This window comes from Aotus nancymaae, unplaced genomic scaffold, assembly GCF_030222135.1.
Source record: "Aotus nancymaae isolate 86718 unplaced genomic scaffold, 86718_ANA_hifiasm-v0.15.2.pri h1tg000003l, whole genome shotgun sequence".
In the NCBI taxonomy this organism is placed as follows: domain Eukaryota; kingdom Metazoa; phylum Chordata; class Mammalia; order Primates; family Aotidae; genus Aotus; species Aotus nancymaae.
Genome location: NW_026988414.1, coordinates 1,167,739 through 1,183,557, shown reverse-complemented (window position 1 = coordinate 1,183,557; position 15,819 = coordinate 1,167,739). Strand labels below are relative to the sequence as shown.

General features: G+C 59.9%; 1 protein-coding gene across 1 annotated transcript in view; it reads right to left on the bottom strand.

Moving 5' to 3' along the window:
* Nucleotides 1-5,031: 5,031 nt before the first annotated feature.
* Nucleotides 5,032-15,819, bottom strand: part of FIBCD1 (fibrinogen C domain containing 1) — a 35,913-nt gene continuing 25,125 nt past the window's right edge. The window contains exons 5-7 of the mRNA XM_021674015.2: nt 11,559-11,655; nt 6,019-6,198; nt 5,032-5,414 (exon numbers count right to left, since the gene is read on the bottom strand). Of these exons, the coding sequence (XP_021529690.2) occupies nt 5,155-5,414; nt 6,019-6,198; nt 11,559-11,655 (537 nt within the window). The 3' untranslated portion in view covers nt 5,032-5,154. The remainder of the gene's footprint in view (nt 5,415-6,018; nt 6,199-11,558; nt 11,656-15,819) is intronic.

Here is a 15,819-nt window from a genome sequence, read left to right as displayed (position 1 = left end):
GGTGTTGGGCACGCCTGCGCCTGGGGTGGGTGTGGCCTGTGGGGAGGCAGATGGCCATGATCTGTGACTCCTGTGGCCTGGATCAGGAGTCCCATCCCCAGGTGTCTCCACCTCTGCCCCCCACTTCTGTCCCCCAACCTCTGCCCCTCCCTCCTCTCCCCCTCCACCCACCTCTGCCCCTCCCTCTTCTACTCTTCCCTCTTCTACCCCTACCTCTGTCTCCCTCTACCCCCCGCATCTGCCCTCCAACCTCTGCCCCTCACTTCTGCTCCTCCCTCCTCTGCACCCTCCACCTCTGCCCCCCACCTCTACCCCCCCACCTCTGCCCCCTAAAGCTGTCAGAGCAGCGGGCACTATGCTGGCTGAGTGAAAGTCCACAGTGGAGGGAAGACTGTGAACCCGGACCTGGAAACCTCCAGCCGCAGGGTGGGTGTGAGACTCCTCCGGCTGCCCGCTCCCCACAGGTGCGGGGCAGAGGCCGAGTGCAGGGCAGTGCCACTGCTGCTCTTTCTAGTGGCCCCGTGCAGCAGCTCCGACATAGGCACTCGATAAATACTGGATTTTACTAAATAAACTCAGGGGATTGTTTTATCCATAAGCCTCAAATTGGTTTTATGAATAAAAGCCACTGGGGACTGTTTGTTCTTAATAAAGCGTCTCAGTTCCTTGGAACGCCAGCCCCGGCCACAGGAGGGACCCACAGGACAGTCTGTCACCCCGGGGACCCGGGAGAGATGCGGAGATGGAGCAGGCCCCGGGCTTATCCTCCGAAGCTCAGCCCCCCGGGGGGACCAGGACCGGCCCCAGTGGGCGCAGCTTGTGCGGGAGGCGGGCCCCGAGTCTGAGTGACCAGGCCCAGGCCATCTTGCGAAGCCCAGAGCTGGTCCAGTCACAGGGTCCTGAGCAGCCCCAGTGGGTTCAAAGCTTTCTGGGAAACGCCTTTCGGCTGCTTTAATAAAAATGGTGGCTGGGTGTGGTGCAGGTGGCTCGCCTGCAATCCCAGCAATTTGGGAGGCCAAGGCGGAAGGGTGGCTTGAACCCAGGAGTTCAAAACCAGCCTGGGCAACAGAGCAAGACTCCGTCTCTACAAAAAGTTAAAACAATTGCTGGGTGTGGTAGTGCTCGGCCGTAGTCTCAGCCACTCAGGAGGCTGAGGTGGGAGGACTGCTTAAGCCTAGGAGTTGAAGGCTGCAGTGGGCCATGATGGTGCCACTGCACTCCAGCCTGGGTGACAGAATGAGACTAACTCGAAAAATAATGATGGGGGGAGTTCAGGGGAGACAGAGCGAGAGGCGGTCCTGGAACACGTGGGTGTCTGACCCACGCAAGCTCTGACATGAGGTGTGGAGTCGGGCCGGAGGCAGAGACCAGAGCTGGGTCACCACAAGACTTTATTCAAGACAGAACGCACAGACACCAAGTGCCCACAGCCTGGCCTAGCGACGCTCCCATACCAGGCTTCCTCTGCGGGCTGCTGTGCTGGCCCTCCGAGCTCCCTCCTCAGCCCTGGTACCCCCACACCCTGGCTGGCGCTGCAGCGAGATAGCTGTCAGTGCAGTGGGGACCAGCATGGCCAGCCTTGGGCCAGAGCTCCCCGCCCCTACTCCTCCCAAATCCCACCGAAGCCCGACCTCAGCCCTCTGGGTTTGCCAAGTCCTGCCGGCTGCTCGGGCCACACAGTTTGGGGACACACTTGTCTCTGAAAGCAGATGAAGAAATGGAGGCCCCGGGAAGGCCGGTCTGCTGAGACCAAAGCTTACTATCCCGTCTCCTTGTTCTTTCTGGGTTCGGTGTGTCCCCTGCTGGGTTCTCCTGCAGGTGCATTGCTCCTGAAGTCACAGGACAGGGGTCTGGCGCTGGCCACGAACCTTCTTCATGTCCCCTGTCCCCTATCTCACACAGACAAATGGCAACTCCCCTCTTCCTTCTCCTGCCTGGAGCCAGCATCCTCGTGGTTTGAGATGGTTCAGGAATCCTCCAAATCTCTGCCTGCTCAGACACGCCCCTGGGTGAGAGGGCCTCCAGAGACCCTGGCTCCCAGCTTCCAGGGCTCCCGCCCCAGCCAGGCCAGCTGGAGTCCTGTGTGGGTGAGGACTGGTGGCAGGAAGGGTAAGGGGACCAGGAGGAGGTGGGCACTGGCGATACAGCTTCTGTCCCAAAAACAAGTATCACAAAACCACTTTAGTTGCAGCTACTCTGTTCTTATCTCCAGCTGAATGTGCTGAGGTCACCACCATGGAAACCAAGGGGCCTTCCATCCTCTGGACCCAGGAGCTCAGGCAGCCAGCTGGGTGGCCTTTGGTGTAACTCTCTGAGATGTGTGCAAAGTTTAGAACGGAGGAAGGCCACGGGCTGATCCGTAGACCCTACCGTGCATGTGGAGGGGCGATGCACAGGCGCACCACCTCCAGGTCCCCGTGTGGTTACGCAGAGACCCCTCCCACTCAGCTTAGCCTCAAGCGGAGAAGCAGGAAGAGGTTCGGTCAGGCGGCCTGTGGGATGCAGGGCCACGGCCATTCACCCTCAAATCGGGCCCCGGGGGACAGCGTTTGGGTCCTGTGGGTCCCCAGCGACCCTGTGCACAGGCTACCCTTGGCCTGGCCACTCAGCCCTCAGGTCTCGAGCTGTCCCTGGCCCAGGGCTCTCCTGGCATCCCCATCCTGTCTCCAGCCATTGGCACTGGTATCAGACTGCAGGCTCTGCAGGACTAGGGTGAGAGGCTGTGGCCCAGAGCAGGTGCACACGGACCATTTTTCCCCAGTGCCAGCCTTTGAAGGTGCCCCTGGGGAGGGTGAGGCCGGAGCACTGGCCTGGGCTCTCCCCACCATGCCAGGCTGTGCCCATTCAGCCAGTGCTTGGTGGGGCTGCGTGCTCTCACCTGGCCTGGGACAGGGGCTGGTACTGGAACCGGGCAGTAATGGGGCTCTAGAAGGGACAGACGTCTCCAGTATAGCCGGCCACGGAGGACAGATGCTGCCCTGGTCTGGACCACAGGCTCCTAAAACCACCTCCACCTGCCCCCCAACCCCTCCTCGCCATGCTCCAGCCGGGGTGTGTCTGTTCCGCAGCCAAGGCCTGGCACAAGGGCCCCAGCGCCTCCTGCTGCACCCGCACAGCTGTGAGTCCATTAACTTCACACTCACCAGGAGTTTGTTTGATGACACATCAGAAAGCACTTGGCACTTTCTAAGCAGCGCCTGGCACGGGGAGGCTGGTAGCTCCCGCCCGGGGCCTGTCGGTGGGGGGCTCCCAGGATGAGACTCAGGTCCCACCCAGCCCCTGTGATGTGACAGGGTTCCCTGGCAGCCCAGGGGGTCTGGGTGGGCTCCCTTGGCTTCTAGAGGGTGGGGAGTGAAGCAGAGGGGAGACTTCCCTTGGAATCTCCTGTGGTCATTTTGCCCGAATCTTGCCCCTCCTGGCCCCGCACCTGGGCTGCTCCGTCTACCACCCCGGCCACACCGGGCTGCCGTCGCCTGATTCTTGGCTGCACCTGCAGAGGACAGGGACCAGGTCCTATCCAGCACGCAGGGCAGGCCAGGCCTATGAGAGGGAAGTGCTGCAGACATCTGTGCATGAGGATGACCCGGTGGCACTGGAATGCACGGCCAGGTCACACGGCCTCTCCCGCCGCCCCCCTAGTGGTGCCAAGTCGGATTTATTGTTCTTTAAGCACAAACTTCAGAGGGAGGGGAAGGGAGAACAGAACCCCACACTCCCCAGGCACCTGCCATCGGGTGTCCTTTGAAAGAAGCCACCTCCCCTCCTGCCCGAGGAGGGGCTGCTGGGCAGATCCCCCAGGCTGACTCCGGGCCTCTCCGGGCCTTGGAAAACCCGCCCTTCACCTGACACAAGTGCACGTGTGTACAGGGCTGCTGAGCAGACAGCAGAGGACGGGGCTCTGGCCCTCTGCCCTTGCGGCTGCTGGTCCTGGGAGTCTGCGGGTCTTATCTCTGTGTGCACACACAAGAAGCAGGGGTGACAGCGTGCTGGGAGGATTCAATAAGAAACTGACCAGGTGGTGCCTGAGTCCCCCCCTCCCCGCCCCATTTGCTGGGTGAGGCCGACCCTACCCCTTGACCACTTGCTGGGCCTGGGTCCAGGTGGCAGTAGCCACAGTCACCGGCAGGGGTTGGCCTCCCCATGGAGACAGTGGCCTCATGGAGAGGGTCATTGCCCCCAAGGCCCTCCTGGGAGGCCTCAGGACCCTTGAGTCCCTGGGAAATTGGGGGTGGGGGTGGCACAAGCCCCGTCCCAGCCCTGCCTTGGCCCCAGCCCAGAAAACCAAGAGCTCCCATTGGCACAGCCCAGCACCATGTGCAGGCCCCGCCCACCTTCCAGAGGCAGGGAAAATGGGATGGGGCTCGCTGCCTGGGGTAGGGGGACGGCCGGGAGCTGGGTTGGGCCTCATTTAAGACAGACAGCAGCTGGTGGGCACAGCAGGTAAGGGGACTGGAGACCCCAGGCCTGCCGGGGCAAAGGGTGGGTGGCCCCCAGGGAACTGGCCTCAGCCTCAGGGCATGGGTCCCCACCCGCAGCAGCTCCCCAGCCTGGCCTCAGGGTATGGTGGGTTGTGGCCACAGCCAGGCTGGGGTCCTTGGGGGAGAGGTGGGTTCTCCGGGCACTAGGGAAATGGGGGTGGGGTTGGCATCAGGAGGGCTGGAGGACACTGGCCTCAGACCTGACCTCGGAGAGGCCGGACGTTCCTTCACGATCTGCTAGGAGGGCTCCAGGGGTGCTGTCTGCCCCCTGCTCTCTGTCCCCATAATGCCTAGTGTTTGGGTGGGCAGAGCAGAGGGCTGCCTGGGGCATCTGCTGGAGCCAGGGCGTGGGGCAGACTCCACCATCCTGGCCTGGGGACAGCAGACAGCGCAGGAGCCACAGTGGGGAAAGTAGGAGTTGAGGTCGTCAAATTTCTCAGTCCCCATCAGCAGAGGCAAGAGACCAGTTAGCTGCCGAATGGAGCGGGTGGGGGCGGTGACGTGACGTGTGACTTCACCCGCCCAGGGGGCTTGGTGTCAGGGATGGCCCGGCCCCTCCCTTCTGGAGATTGGGTCCACCAGGCACAGGTGGGTGGAGAACGTTCACGAAGGAGTGAGGTGGGGACGGGGATGGGGCGATGGGGAACCAGCGGGGCCAAGGAAAAGGTGCACCGGTCTAGCGGTCCTCCCGGACCGGCCGGATCTTCATCTCGGAGAACTTGAGTGAGTACTGCCAGCCGGTCCAGGAGGACCACTCCACGCCGTCGGCATAGGAGGCATGCGCCCCGCGCAGGTACTGCCCGTTGAGGTTGGACGTGTGGCAGTTGCGGTACCACCAGGCGCCGCGGTAGAAGGCAGCGCAGTTGTTCTCTGAGTGGTCGCTGTCACGGTCCTTGGTGGTGAACCTCATGCCGCTGTGCTTCAGGAGGGAGTCACCTGCGCAGGGGTGCACAAGCGTGTGGGCACGGGTACGTCCTCGGGTACACCACGTGTGAGCGGACACCGCGACACTGCACGTGAACCTGGACGTGAGTGCATACACGTGCGCACGCGCTCTCACACACACTGGTGTGCACACGAGCACACACACCTGCCCCTCCACACCTGGTGCATCCAAGCAGCTCGCATGCACGCGGGCCCTCCTCGGGCATGCCTGGGCTTCCCCTGGGTCTAGGTGGTCTCTATCCCTCCCTCGGCTTTTCCACTCTCCCCTCTGCTGCCTCCCCTTCCTCTGCCTGAGAGGAGAAACCCAGCCCTGGGGTGGCCCAGCCACACTTTAGAGACCCAGCGGACCCAAACCCTGGGTCTCCTGATTCCTGGCTCTGGGCTCAGTTTCTTCTGCAAAATGGGAAAACAGTCCGGGCTCTGCTGGCTTCGCCTTGCAGGGAGGGGTGAGGACCAAGTAGGACTTGGAGGGGGAGGCAAGTAGCCTTGACCCTGACCCCAGAGGGCCGAAGGGTGTGACCGGGCAGGACCTCCTCTGTCTTTCGTCCTCCCAGGCCGCCCCTCTTCCCCATCCCTGCTGCAGCTGGAGCCTCACCTGCAGTGCCGGAATAGTCAGCCACGGTGAGCGGGTACCCGTCTTCCTCAGGGTCTACAGAGAACAAGCCCACACCGAAGCTCCCATAGCGGGCGTAGGCCGTGCCGTTGTCAAAGTCCTCCAGGTCCACGTGCAGCTCGTAGGCGGCCTGTGTGGTCAGGGCGTGGATCCTCTTGAGCCCTGAAGTCAGGGAGAAAATGGTGGGAGAGGCTCAGGGGCATCGGAAGCGACTCCTAGGGGGAAATGATGAATGACAGCCGAGCTCATGCAGTTGGTGGCAGAAAGCGACAACCACCAAACGCAGGCACTCGGCCCTGGGCTGCTTCCTTCTTCCTGCAGGCCTGTGCTCGGCAAGCCCTTGAGGATGGACAGTTTGTGTGTTTGGTTTTCTCTGTTCTCTCTTTTTTTTTTTTTTGAGACGGAGTTTCGCTCTTGTTACCCAGGCTGGAGTGCAATGGCGCTATCTCGGCTCACCGCAACCTCCGCCTCCTGGGTTCAGGCAATTCTCCTGCCTCAGCCTCCTGAGTAGCTGGGATTACAGGCACGCACCACCATGCCCAGCTAATTTTTTTTGTATTAGTAGAGACGGGGTTTCACCGTGTTGACCAGGATGGTCTCGATCTCTTGACCTTGTGATCCACCCGCCTCGGCCTCCCAAAGTGTCTCTGTTCTCTTTATGTGGAGCTGTGATGCTTTCCAAACGCTAGGGCTCTGAGCTGGTGGGAAGACTGCAGGAGGCAGAAGGAGGTGCGGGTGACAGCACCTCTTACCTGGACTCCAGCCAGAGCCAGACGTGATCCGGGATCTGGTGTCTGTGTTTTCCTAAACCTGGCCTCTGGACCTTTGCACATGCTGTTCCCTCCACCAGGGATGCTTGTTCCTACTCTTCCTCACTTGGTTACCTTCTGTTCATCTCAGGAAGGCTGCTGGACCTCCCGTCGGTGTTGAGGACCTCCTCTGCCAACCCACGTGCCCCGTCAGTATTTATCTTTCAGGGTCCTGGCTGCCTGTCTTGTCAGTTTCCCCACCAGTGCGGTAGCCCCACGAGAGCCGTGTGTCCAACCTAGCCACTGCTGACCCCAGCGCCGGGGGTGGGGCCCAACAGAAGGGTGCTCACCCAGCGCTGGCTTAGTGGATGGGAGGCAGGAGGCGGCGCCCTCATCTCTGTTGCCCCGGGACCGGCTCTGTGCCCCCATCCCACTCTCCCCCTCCTACTGTCCCGCCCCAGCTCAGCTCTGCCCCGCCCATCCCCGGGGTCTCACGCCAGGCCTCCCCCACCACACACACATGTGCTCAGACACTCAAGGTGCCTCCCTGCTGGTGTGATTACCTCTTGATTAAGAGGGCATTTAATGAAATGATTTACAAGTTAGCAGTAGCGAGACACCTTTCATCCGATTCTCCCTCCTGCCTGCCTCTCCCCAGCTCCACGCCTCCCTGCCAGCCCAGGGTCCCGCCTGGGGTCAGTGTGTGCCGGCTGGAGGCTGCGGGGATCCTCCCCCATCCCGCCCGGACAGAAGCCTTTGGTCCCAACCACCAGGCCCAGGGACCAGAGAAGCCGCTGTGGAGGGGTCACAGCAAAGCTGACCCATAAGCCTCGTTCCTTCCCCAAGGACCTGCCAGGGCACAGAAGGTCTCACCCCGGTCCCCACCTCCCTCCCTGCCTCTCTGCTGCTCCCATGGTGGAGTCGCTCTCGGGGCCCCGACTTGGCTCAGCTCTCGCAGGGCTGATGTGAGGAGCCAGGAGTGCGTCACACATGAAAGAGCAGAAGGGAGGGAATCATGACAACAGCCGCCACCTGGACACACTCGCGGGGGCCGAGCACCGCTCTCAGCACCTCACGCAGATGAGCGGATCCAGTGGAATTAGAGTGAGTCCAATTTAATTACAGAATCCCTGGGCAGCTCTTCTGGCAGGCCGGCCCGTGCACACTTGATCCGGGTGCTGATGCTGCTTCCTGAGGCCCCGGGGAAGGAGTGCCTATTACCCCGTTTTATAGGGGAGGAAAATGGGCCCAGGGAGGTTAAGGAACTGGCCCGGGTCATGCAGCTGGTGAGTGGCATTGCTGGGATGTGAACCCAGGCAGAAGGGCCCAGATGCCCTGCTGCTATCCAGACCTTACTCAGAACAAATCAGATGATGCAGGAATAGGGTGAGAGGGAGACCGTCCTGTCAGGATGCTGGAAGATTCCTTTTCCCACCACTAAATGGCCGCTGTCACCCAAAGGCCACCATGAGCCACTCCTCTGGGTTGAGTGACACTTCATGGTGTCCTGGGGGCTGCTATGCAGGATGCCCGAGGGAGGGGCAGGTGGGGACTCGGGGCCTGGGCTCCTCTCCGCCTTTCCTCCAGTCCATGCCGCCTCCTCCCTCCCTCGCCTCCCTGCCTTTGCTCTCTGGCTTTCTCCAGCTCTCCCAGCTCTCCCCAGCCTTCCAGGACCGCCCCCAGCCATGTTAGCTGTTCTTCCCAGATTCCCTGGGCCCCTGGACGGTGACCCAAGATCCAACTCCTTCACCAGCTTAAATCGCAGAGAGCAAGAGACAGGGCTGACGGCTTGAAACAGACAGGAGACCACTAAGACCCTAAACCTCACATGGCCGTCCCAGCGGACTTCTGGCTGAACTAAAGCTCTCAACCTAAAACAATACTAGAAAAACAGAAGAAAAGGCCGGGCGAGGTGGCTCACGCCTGTATTCTCAGCACTTTGGGAGGCCGAGGCGGGCGGATCACAAAGTCGAGTTCAAGACCAGCCTGGCCAATATGGTGAAACCCCGTCTCTACTAAAAATACAAAAATTACCCGGGCATGGTGGCGGGCACCTGTAATCCCAGCTACTCAGGAGGCTGAGGCAGGAAAATCGCTTGAACCCGGGAGGCAGAGGTTGCAGTGAGCTGGAATCACGTCACTCACTGCACTCCAGCCTAGGTGACAAAGCAAGAGTCTGTCTCAAAAAAAGAAAAACAGAAGAAAAAATACAGGAGACTTTTAAAAAAATGAAACTAGGAAGGAAAGGAAACCAGGGGCTAAAACCCAGAAAGACAGGAAGAAAAGGGTGGCACAGCTCACAGCTGACTGCATGAACATCTTAAATTTCTAGGAAATAATAATGTGACCCCAAAAAAAGAAAAAACGAAAGACAAATGGCCAGGAGTTAATACCTGTCATGTGTATTGGACAAATGATCAATAGCCTTAATATATAAAGAGCTCCCATGACTCAATAGGAAAAGACAAAGCACTCAATGGAGGGGATGGGGAGGGTGGTGTGGCAGAGGAGGGGCTGGTGCCTTTGACATTCCTGTCAGGGCTCATCTGCAGAATGCTGGAATCAGGACCTGCTTAAATGCTTCCTCGTGCACCGTCTGCGGCTGCTGATAGATTTCAATTAAGATACCACGAGCATGGGCACCATCGCTGCTCCGGGGGTGGATGGTGGCGCGGGCATGCCCCGACCCTGCCGCCTTGTCCTTATCTTTATCCCCACCTGGAGCGGCTGGAGGGGCCTCAGGCAGGGTCTCCCCATCTCCCCTCCTTCCATCCACCAGGTTCAGGGGATGAGGCGAGCTTGGTTGGGCGCCAGCGTGTGGACCCTGCTGGGGCACCCCACACTCCAACACATGCACACTAGTGACCAGGGACCTCCCTTTCCCGAGCCTCAATTTCCTCATCTCTAAAAGGAGGGGACGACAGTAGGGCCCCCACTTAGGTGAGCTGAGGTTTTGGGGGCGGTCAGTCCATGGGAAACATGTAGCTGGGCGCTCAGTGGGTAGGTGGTCAGCGTGTGGTGTGGGCATGGAGTCCACTCGGGGTGTGACCTTCCCTGCTGTCAGCATCCCTCAGGTAACAGGGCTCAGTGGGCAGGTGGGAGAGGGCCCTGCCCTTGTGGGCCTGGGTGAGGAGGGGGCATGCGTGGTGGCGGATCTTGCCAGGGGCCTCTATGCACACAGAGGAACAGCCCCGCCTCGCCGCCCCAGCCCCCATCTCCCAGGGGTGTCACTGAATGTCCTTACAGGCCTGGGGCCCTCGTGACCCCGGCTGGTGTCCAGACTCTACTCTCAGCCTCTCAGGTGGTGCTTGCCGCCAGCCACACCGGCCCACACCTTTCTCACCCTCTTCCTTCCTGCCCAGGGCCCCCTCAGCTCTGCCCCGGACTGGGGGACTCCATGGATGTCGGCACCCCAGGGGTGTAAGTGCAGGAGGACACCATGGGGTACGCGAGGCCGCCCAGATGACACGAGCACATGCCCCCCGTGCCTGTGTTCCACGTATATTCAAAACATGCAAGGGAGTGATGTCCCGGGGCACAGGGCTTCCTCCTGGAGTGAAGAACGTGCTCTGGACCTAGTGGTGATGGTTGCACAATGCTGAACATACTCAAACCCACGGGGTAATGTGCTTCCAAATGGGGAACTTTGCCGTATGTAAATCATATCTCAAGAACAATCAGAAAAACATGCCTTACTTCAAGCCACAGCCACCTCCCAAAGAGTAAGTAGATAGCACCTCAAACTTGTGATTCTTTTAGGACATTTTGTTAAGATAAATGATATTTTGTGTTGACAAATGAAGTTTTGTTTAGATTAGTGAAATTTTTTTCACTATTTTCACAAAAAAATTTTTTTTGTTTAGATAGTGAAATTTTAAGGAAATTTCAAAAATTTTAAAATACTCAGTGAAGGCCTAGCACCATGGCTCACGCCTGTAATCCCAGCACTTTGGGAGGCCGAGGTGGGTGGATCACCTGAGGTTGGGAGTTCGAGACCAACCTGACCAACATGGCAAAATCTCTACCAAAAATACAAAATTAGCCAGGCGTGGTGGCACATGCCTGCAATCCCAGCTACTCGGGAGGCTGAGGCAGGAGAATCGCTTGAACCCAGGAGGCGGAGGTTGCAGTGAGCAGAGATCACACCATTGCACTCCAGCCTGGGCGACAAGAGCAAAACTCCGTCTCAAAAAAAAAAAAATACTGAGCGAATTTGAAGGTAAATAATAATGCCGACAGAACCTTCTGAGCCTCTACTTTGTGCCAAGTAGGGGCTGTGTCCAGCAGTAGGAAGGCGTGAGGGTGCTGCAGGCCCAAGCAGGAACCCTTGCTGGGAGCACCACTGGCCACTCCTGGGAGTTACATGCTGGGTGTCCCTGGCACCCTAGGGCAGGGCGGTGCTGGGGCCTACTCTGGCCTCCCTGGGCCTGGCACTGGGCCTGGCATGCTGATGAGCATCTGCCCAAGCTCGCCTGACTCAGGACAGCCAGCAGATCCCGGTGACCCCGGCAGGAACCGACCTCCAAGGATGTGTGGGACCGTCCGCCTCCGCCTTTATGAGCCGTGTACATGGAGCCACCACGCCGATCACTTTCCTTGGCACTGTCTGGCCTCATTCCTTCTGAATGCCTGTCACCTTCATGCGGGACACCTGTGAGCTGCATCAGGCATGCTGAGGCCCAAACCCATCCAGGGAGCAGCTGGGACCCAGCTGTGTCCGGAAGGCATGGGGCAGAGGCCCACCGGGGCAGGCGGGGCTGGGGTGGGGCTTACCTAGCCAGTGCTCCCCGGTGAGCCTGCCGAAGCCTTCTCGATAGGCGTCCCAGCCCCGGAAGAAGTTCACAGAGCCGTCCTCCCGGCGCTGAAATACCTGCAAAGGAAGAAGGGGATGGAGCGTTGGCCCCGACCTTCCCAGGACTCACAGCCCAAGTGAGCCCCTCCCGCCCGGAGACTCCCCTCACCCTGCTCCCGACCAGCCCCCTGGAGAGGGCAGGGGCCCAGCCTCCCACTTCCCTCAACAGCCCCTGGCCCCCGAGCCTAGAACACAGCAGGGGCTCCAGAGCTCAAGGTGGGATTGACCAAATGGCCACAGGTCCCTGAAATGGCTCCGCAGGAAGGAATTCCAGGCCAGGCGCGGTGGCTCACACCTGGAATCCCAGCACTTTGGGAGGCTGAGGCTGGTGGATCACCTAAGGTCAGGAGTTCAAGACCAGCTGGCCAACATGGTGAAACCCTATCTCTACTAAAAGTACAAAAATTAGCCAGGCTTGGTGGTGCGCACCTGTAACCCCAGCTACTCAGGAGGCTGAGGCAGAATTGCTTGAACCTGAGCTGCAGAGGTTGCAGTGAGCTGAGACCGTGCCACTGCACTCCAGCCTGGGTGACAGAGCAAAACTCTGTCTCAAAAAAAGAGGAATTTCGGTGGGGCGGGGCGGGGGAAAGCCAGCTTCGGGGTCCGCCTCCAGCACTCTGCTCTGGGCTTCAGTTTCCCCAGTGGCCAAGTAAAGCGGGGAGTGGGGGACACAGGGTCCTAATATCTTTTTCCAGGTCAAAACAGAGCTGAACAAAAGCCTAGCCTCCAGTTTTTAAGGACCAAGAGCACCCCCCACACACCCCAGGCTTGGCCTCCAGAGCCCTGTCCCTTAACAAGCTCCCCTTCCCCAAAACAAGCCTGGGTGGGGGTCGAGGTGCTGGGAAACCAGAGTCCAAGCAGCCTCTCAGGGGAGGACAAGGCGCCCACAGCTGGCGGGATGTGACCTGGGTACCAACGGGCCGCCGGGCTGCCTCTGTTCTTCATTTTAATAACATTCTTGATTTGGGAGTCGGGAATCCCATCGGTTAAATTGCTTTGAAATAAGTACCACGCTGGCCCAGGCCAGAGCTGCCTGGAGTATTTACAGGATCTGCTGACAATCCGCCCCGGCTGGCCTCCCCAGCCCTCCCAGCCCCTCTTTCTGTTTAACAAGCCTTTTCCTGCTTATTCTCCGAGGCAGCTCCCGCGGCCCGGCCAGCCTCCATCTGTGTCAGAGTCTGATGTGGTGCCAGTGAGCTGCCAGTTTCATTACGAAGCAGCCCGATTTCAGTCGCTCGGAACCGCCCGGGTGCCCGGTCTGACCCGAGGCGTCTGCCGGGTGAGCATTTGCCGATGCTCGGAGCCCTCGGGGACCTGTCCCTCAAGGCGTTTGGGCAGCTCTGACGTCAGGGAGCCGGAGGGAGATGACACCTCCTTTTTTGTGCTCTGCTGCCTCAAACCTGGCCTGACTCTGAAATCTGAAAGTCCTCAGGAGTGATCGGCTCGGCGGGGAAGGAAATTCGATCAGGCTTGGGGAGATCTGAGGAGCGGTGGAGAGCCGTATTGATGGCTGCATATTGGGACCCTGAACACGCACCCTTTCAAAGGCCTAATCCTGGCAGAAGCTCAGGCGCTCCCCCGAGAAATCTGCGGGCAGCGGGAGCCTGTTTCCGCAGGAGGAGGGGAGCTGGAGGGACCTGCAGGCCCGAAGCCCCCGGGGATGCCTGGCTGGCACTGGCTGTCGGCTGGGCCTCCGCCCTGGGGATTGGGACCTGGGCATGCTCAGTGCTGAAGAAGTTCCATGCCAGGCAGGGGAGCCCAGTACTTGCGGCTCTGGGTTCCAGAGCCCCCCGCTTTGCCTCAGAGAGCACTGGCGAGTCCCCCTCCTCTCCAGGCCACAGCACCCACATCTGCAAAGCAGAGATCATAGCCATCCACCGAGAATAAGTTCAGGGCTGGTGCATAGTAGGTGTTTAGCAAATGCCAGCTGCATGGCGAGCCACAGCACTGAGGCCCAGGCCTGTGTGAGGGCTCCTGCCTCCCGGCTCCTCTCTCGGACTCCGACCTCACTCTCCCCCCGCCCTCCCGAGGCCCCTGTCCCAGCCTCTCCTTCCCACAGATGTTCCACCGGGCATCTCCCACCAGGCACCAGCTGGGGAGACCAAGTCAGGAGGTACCAGGTCACACTCCTGCCCTCAGGGGCCTTAGGGCAAAGGAACACAAGGTGAAGCCCATGCTCAGGGGACCCCAACCGGGCGAGAAGCAGGATAGACTTGGGGGGTGGGGAGAGAGCAGGTGTGCCCGGCAGGGTGGTCCCGGAGGAGGGGCAGGGTCCTGGGCCCCGGGTCTGCCTGCTGTGGGGGCAGGAAACATAGGGAAGCGAGGCTGAAGTGTGGGTGGTGGGGGTATTGGGGGTGGCGGGGTGGTGGGGGTGGCAGGGATGGTGGAGGTGGTGGGGGTATTGGTGGTGGTGGGGGTAGTGGGGAGACTCCAGTGGCCATGCCCAATCAGGGCTGCGTGCGGGCAGGCGGGCTGATGGACAGGTGCCCCGCTGCGCCTCTTCCAAAAGGCTCAGAGGGAACATCCTGAATGAGAGCAAGAAGCCCGTAGTCCAGACCACAGCCTCGGAGAGGGTCCCCCAGGCTCTGCCTCCAGCGCTCGCTCCCACCACTGGGACGCCTGGAACCCATGCTGCCATCCACGGAACTCAACCAGACCCCAGCCCTGCCCTGACTCTTCAGGATGTGGTGGGAGGGCTGCTCACACCCAGCATCCTGGCTGAGGGGATGATGCACAGTCGAGTCCCAGGGGGGTGGGCTATGTCCTCTCTGCACGCCCATGTCACTCCCCAAACCCTTTCCCCAAGCCCAGGCGCCCCTCACCCTGTTACAGGCTGAAGCTGGGACACTGGCCACAGGTTCTGCTGCTGTGAGCAGCAGAAAGCGGGAGTCTGACTACATCTTGTGCCTTCAGCCCCGTGACAGTCTGGACCTACCCTTGCTACCAGCGCCGAAGGCAGATGTCCTGCCCCGTGTCCACACTCTCGCTTGGCGGCGGGTCCACTGAGCAGGGTGGATGCAGCCTTCAGTTGCCCCCTACCCAGACCTCTCATGCCAAGAGCTGGTCCCTGCACAGTCCCCGACCCCTCTTTCCCACTGCCCTCCCACTCTGGGTGCCAGTTACAGTGACCCCACCATCCCCCCTGGGCTCCTCCTTGGTGCCAATCAATTGGGGTGAGTACACCTGGCCCCCTGACTTTGCCTCTGCCCAAAAAAAGGACACTGAAATCACACGTGGCTGGAGCTCCTGTCCACGTGGCCCGATCAACGCCCATTTAGGAACTGCAGCAATTGCCGGGTGCCTCACGCCTGTAATCCCAGCACTTTGGGAGGCCGAGGCGGGCAGATTACCTGAGGTTAGGAGTTCAAGACCAGCCTGGCCAACACGGTGAAACCCTTTGTCTACTTAAAATACAAAAATTAGCTCTGGGTGGTGGTGGGCACCTGAAATCCCAGCTACTCGGGAGGCCGAGGTAGGCAAATCGCTTGAACCCAGGAGGCGGAGGTTTCAGTGAGCCGAGATCCTGCCACTGCACTCCAGCCTGGCGACAGAGTGAAGCTGTCTCAAAAAAACAAAAATTAGCCAGGCGAGGTGGCGGGCACCTGTAATCCCAGCTACTCGGGAAGCTGAGGCAGGAGAATCTCTTGAACTTAGGAGGCGGAGGTTGCAGCGAGCCGAGATTGTGCCGCTGCACTCCAGTCTGGGTGACAAGAGTGAGACTCCGGCTTAAAAAAAAAGAAACTGCAGCAGCTGTGGGCCAGCGTGGGCACTTTAACCTGTTTGGTGATGGATTTCCGCTCCTCCCTTAGGGGCCAAGACACGTCTGTGATCTGGCCTTGAAGAAGTGACCTGCAGACTGACGTCACCACACAAGCACACACATCTGCATCTCAGCAGAAGCTTCCAGACTCCGTACTTCGCTTTATGCAGAAGGTTGTGCACTAATATTTTCATTCTTGTTCTACTCCACTCTATTTGATTGAAAAAATAACATTGAACAAACCCATTTAGTTGAATTGCCCGTGGCCAGTGGAGTACTGCGCGAAGTTTTGGAACCGCTGACAGCCTGTGCCACGGGCTGTCCTGACTTATTGGTTCAAACCCCGAGTGGCCGCCCGTGCCAGGCCCTGTGCTAGGATCTCAGGCTTGGAAACCCTGCCCTGACCTCGAGCCAATGACGGC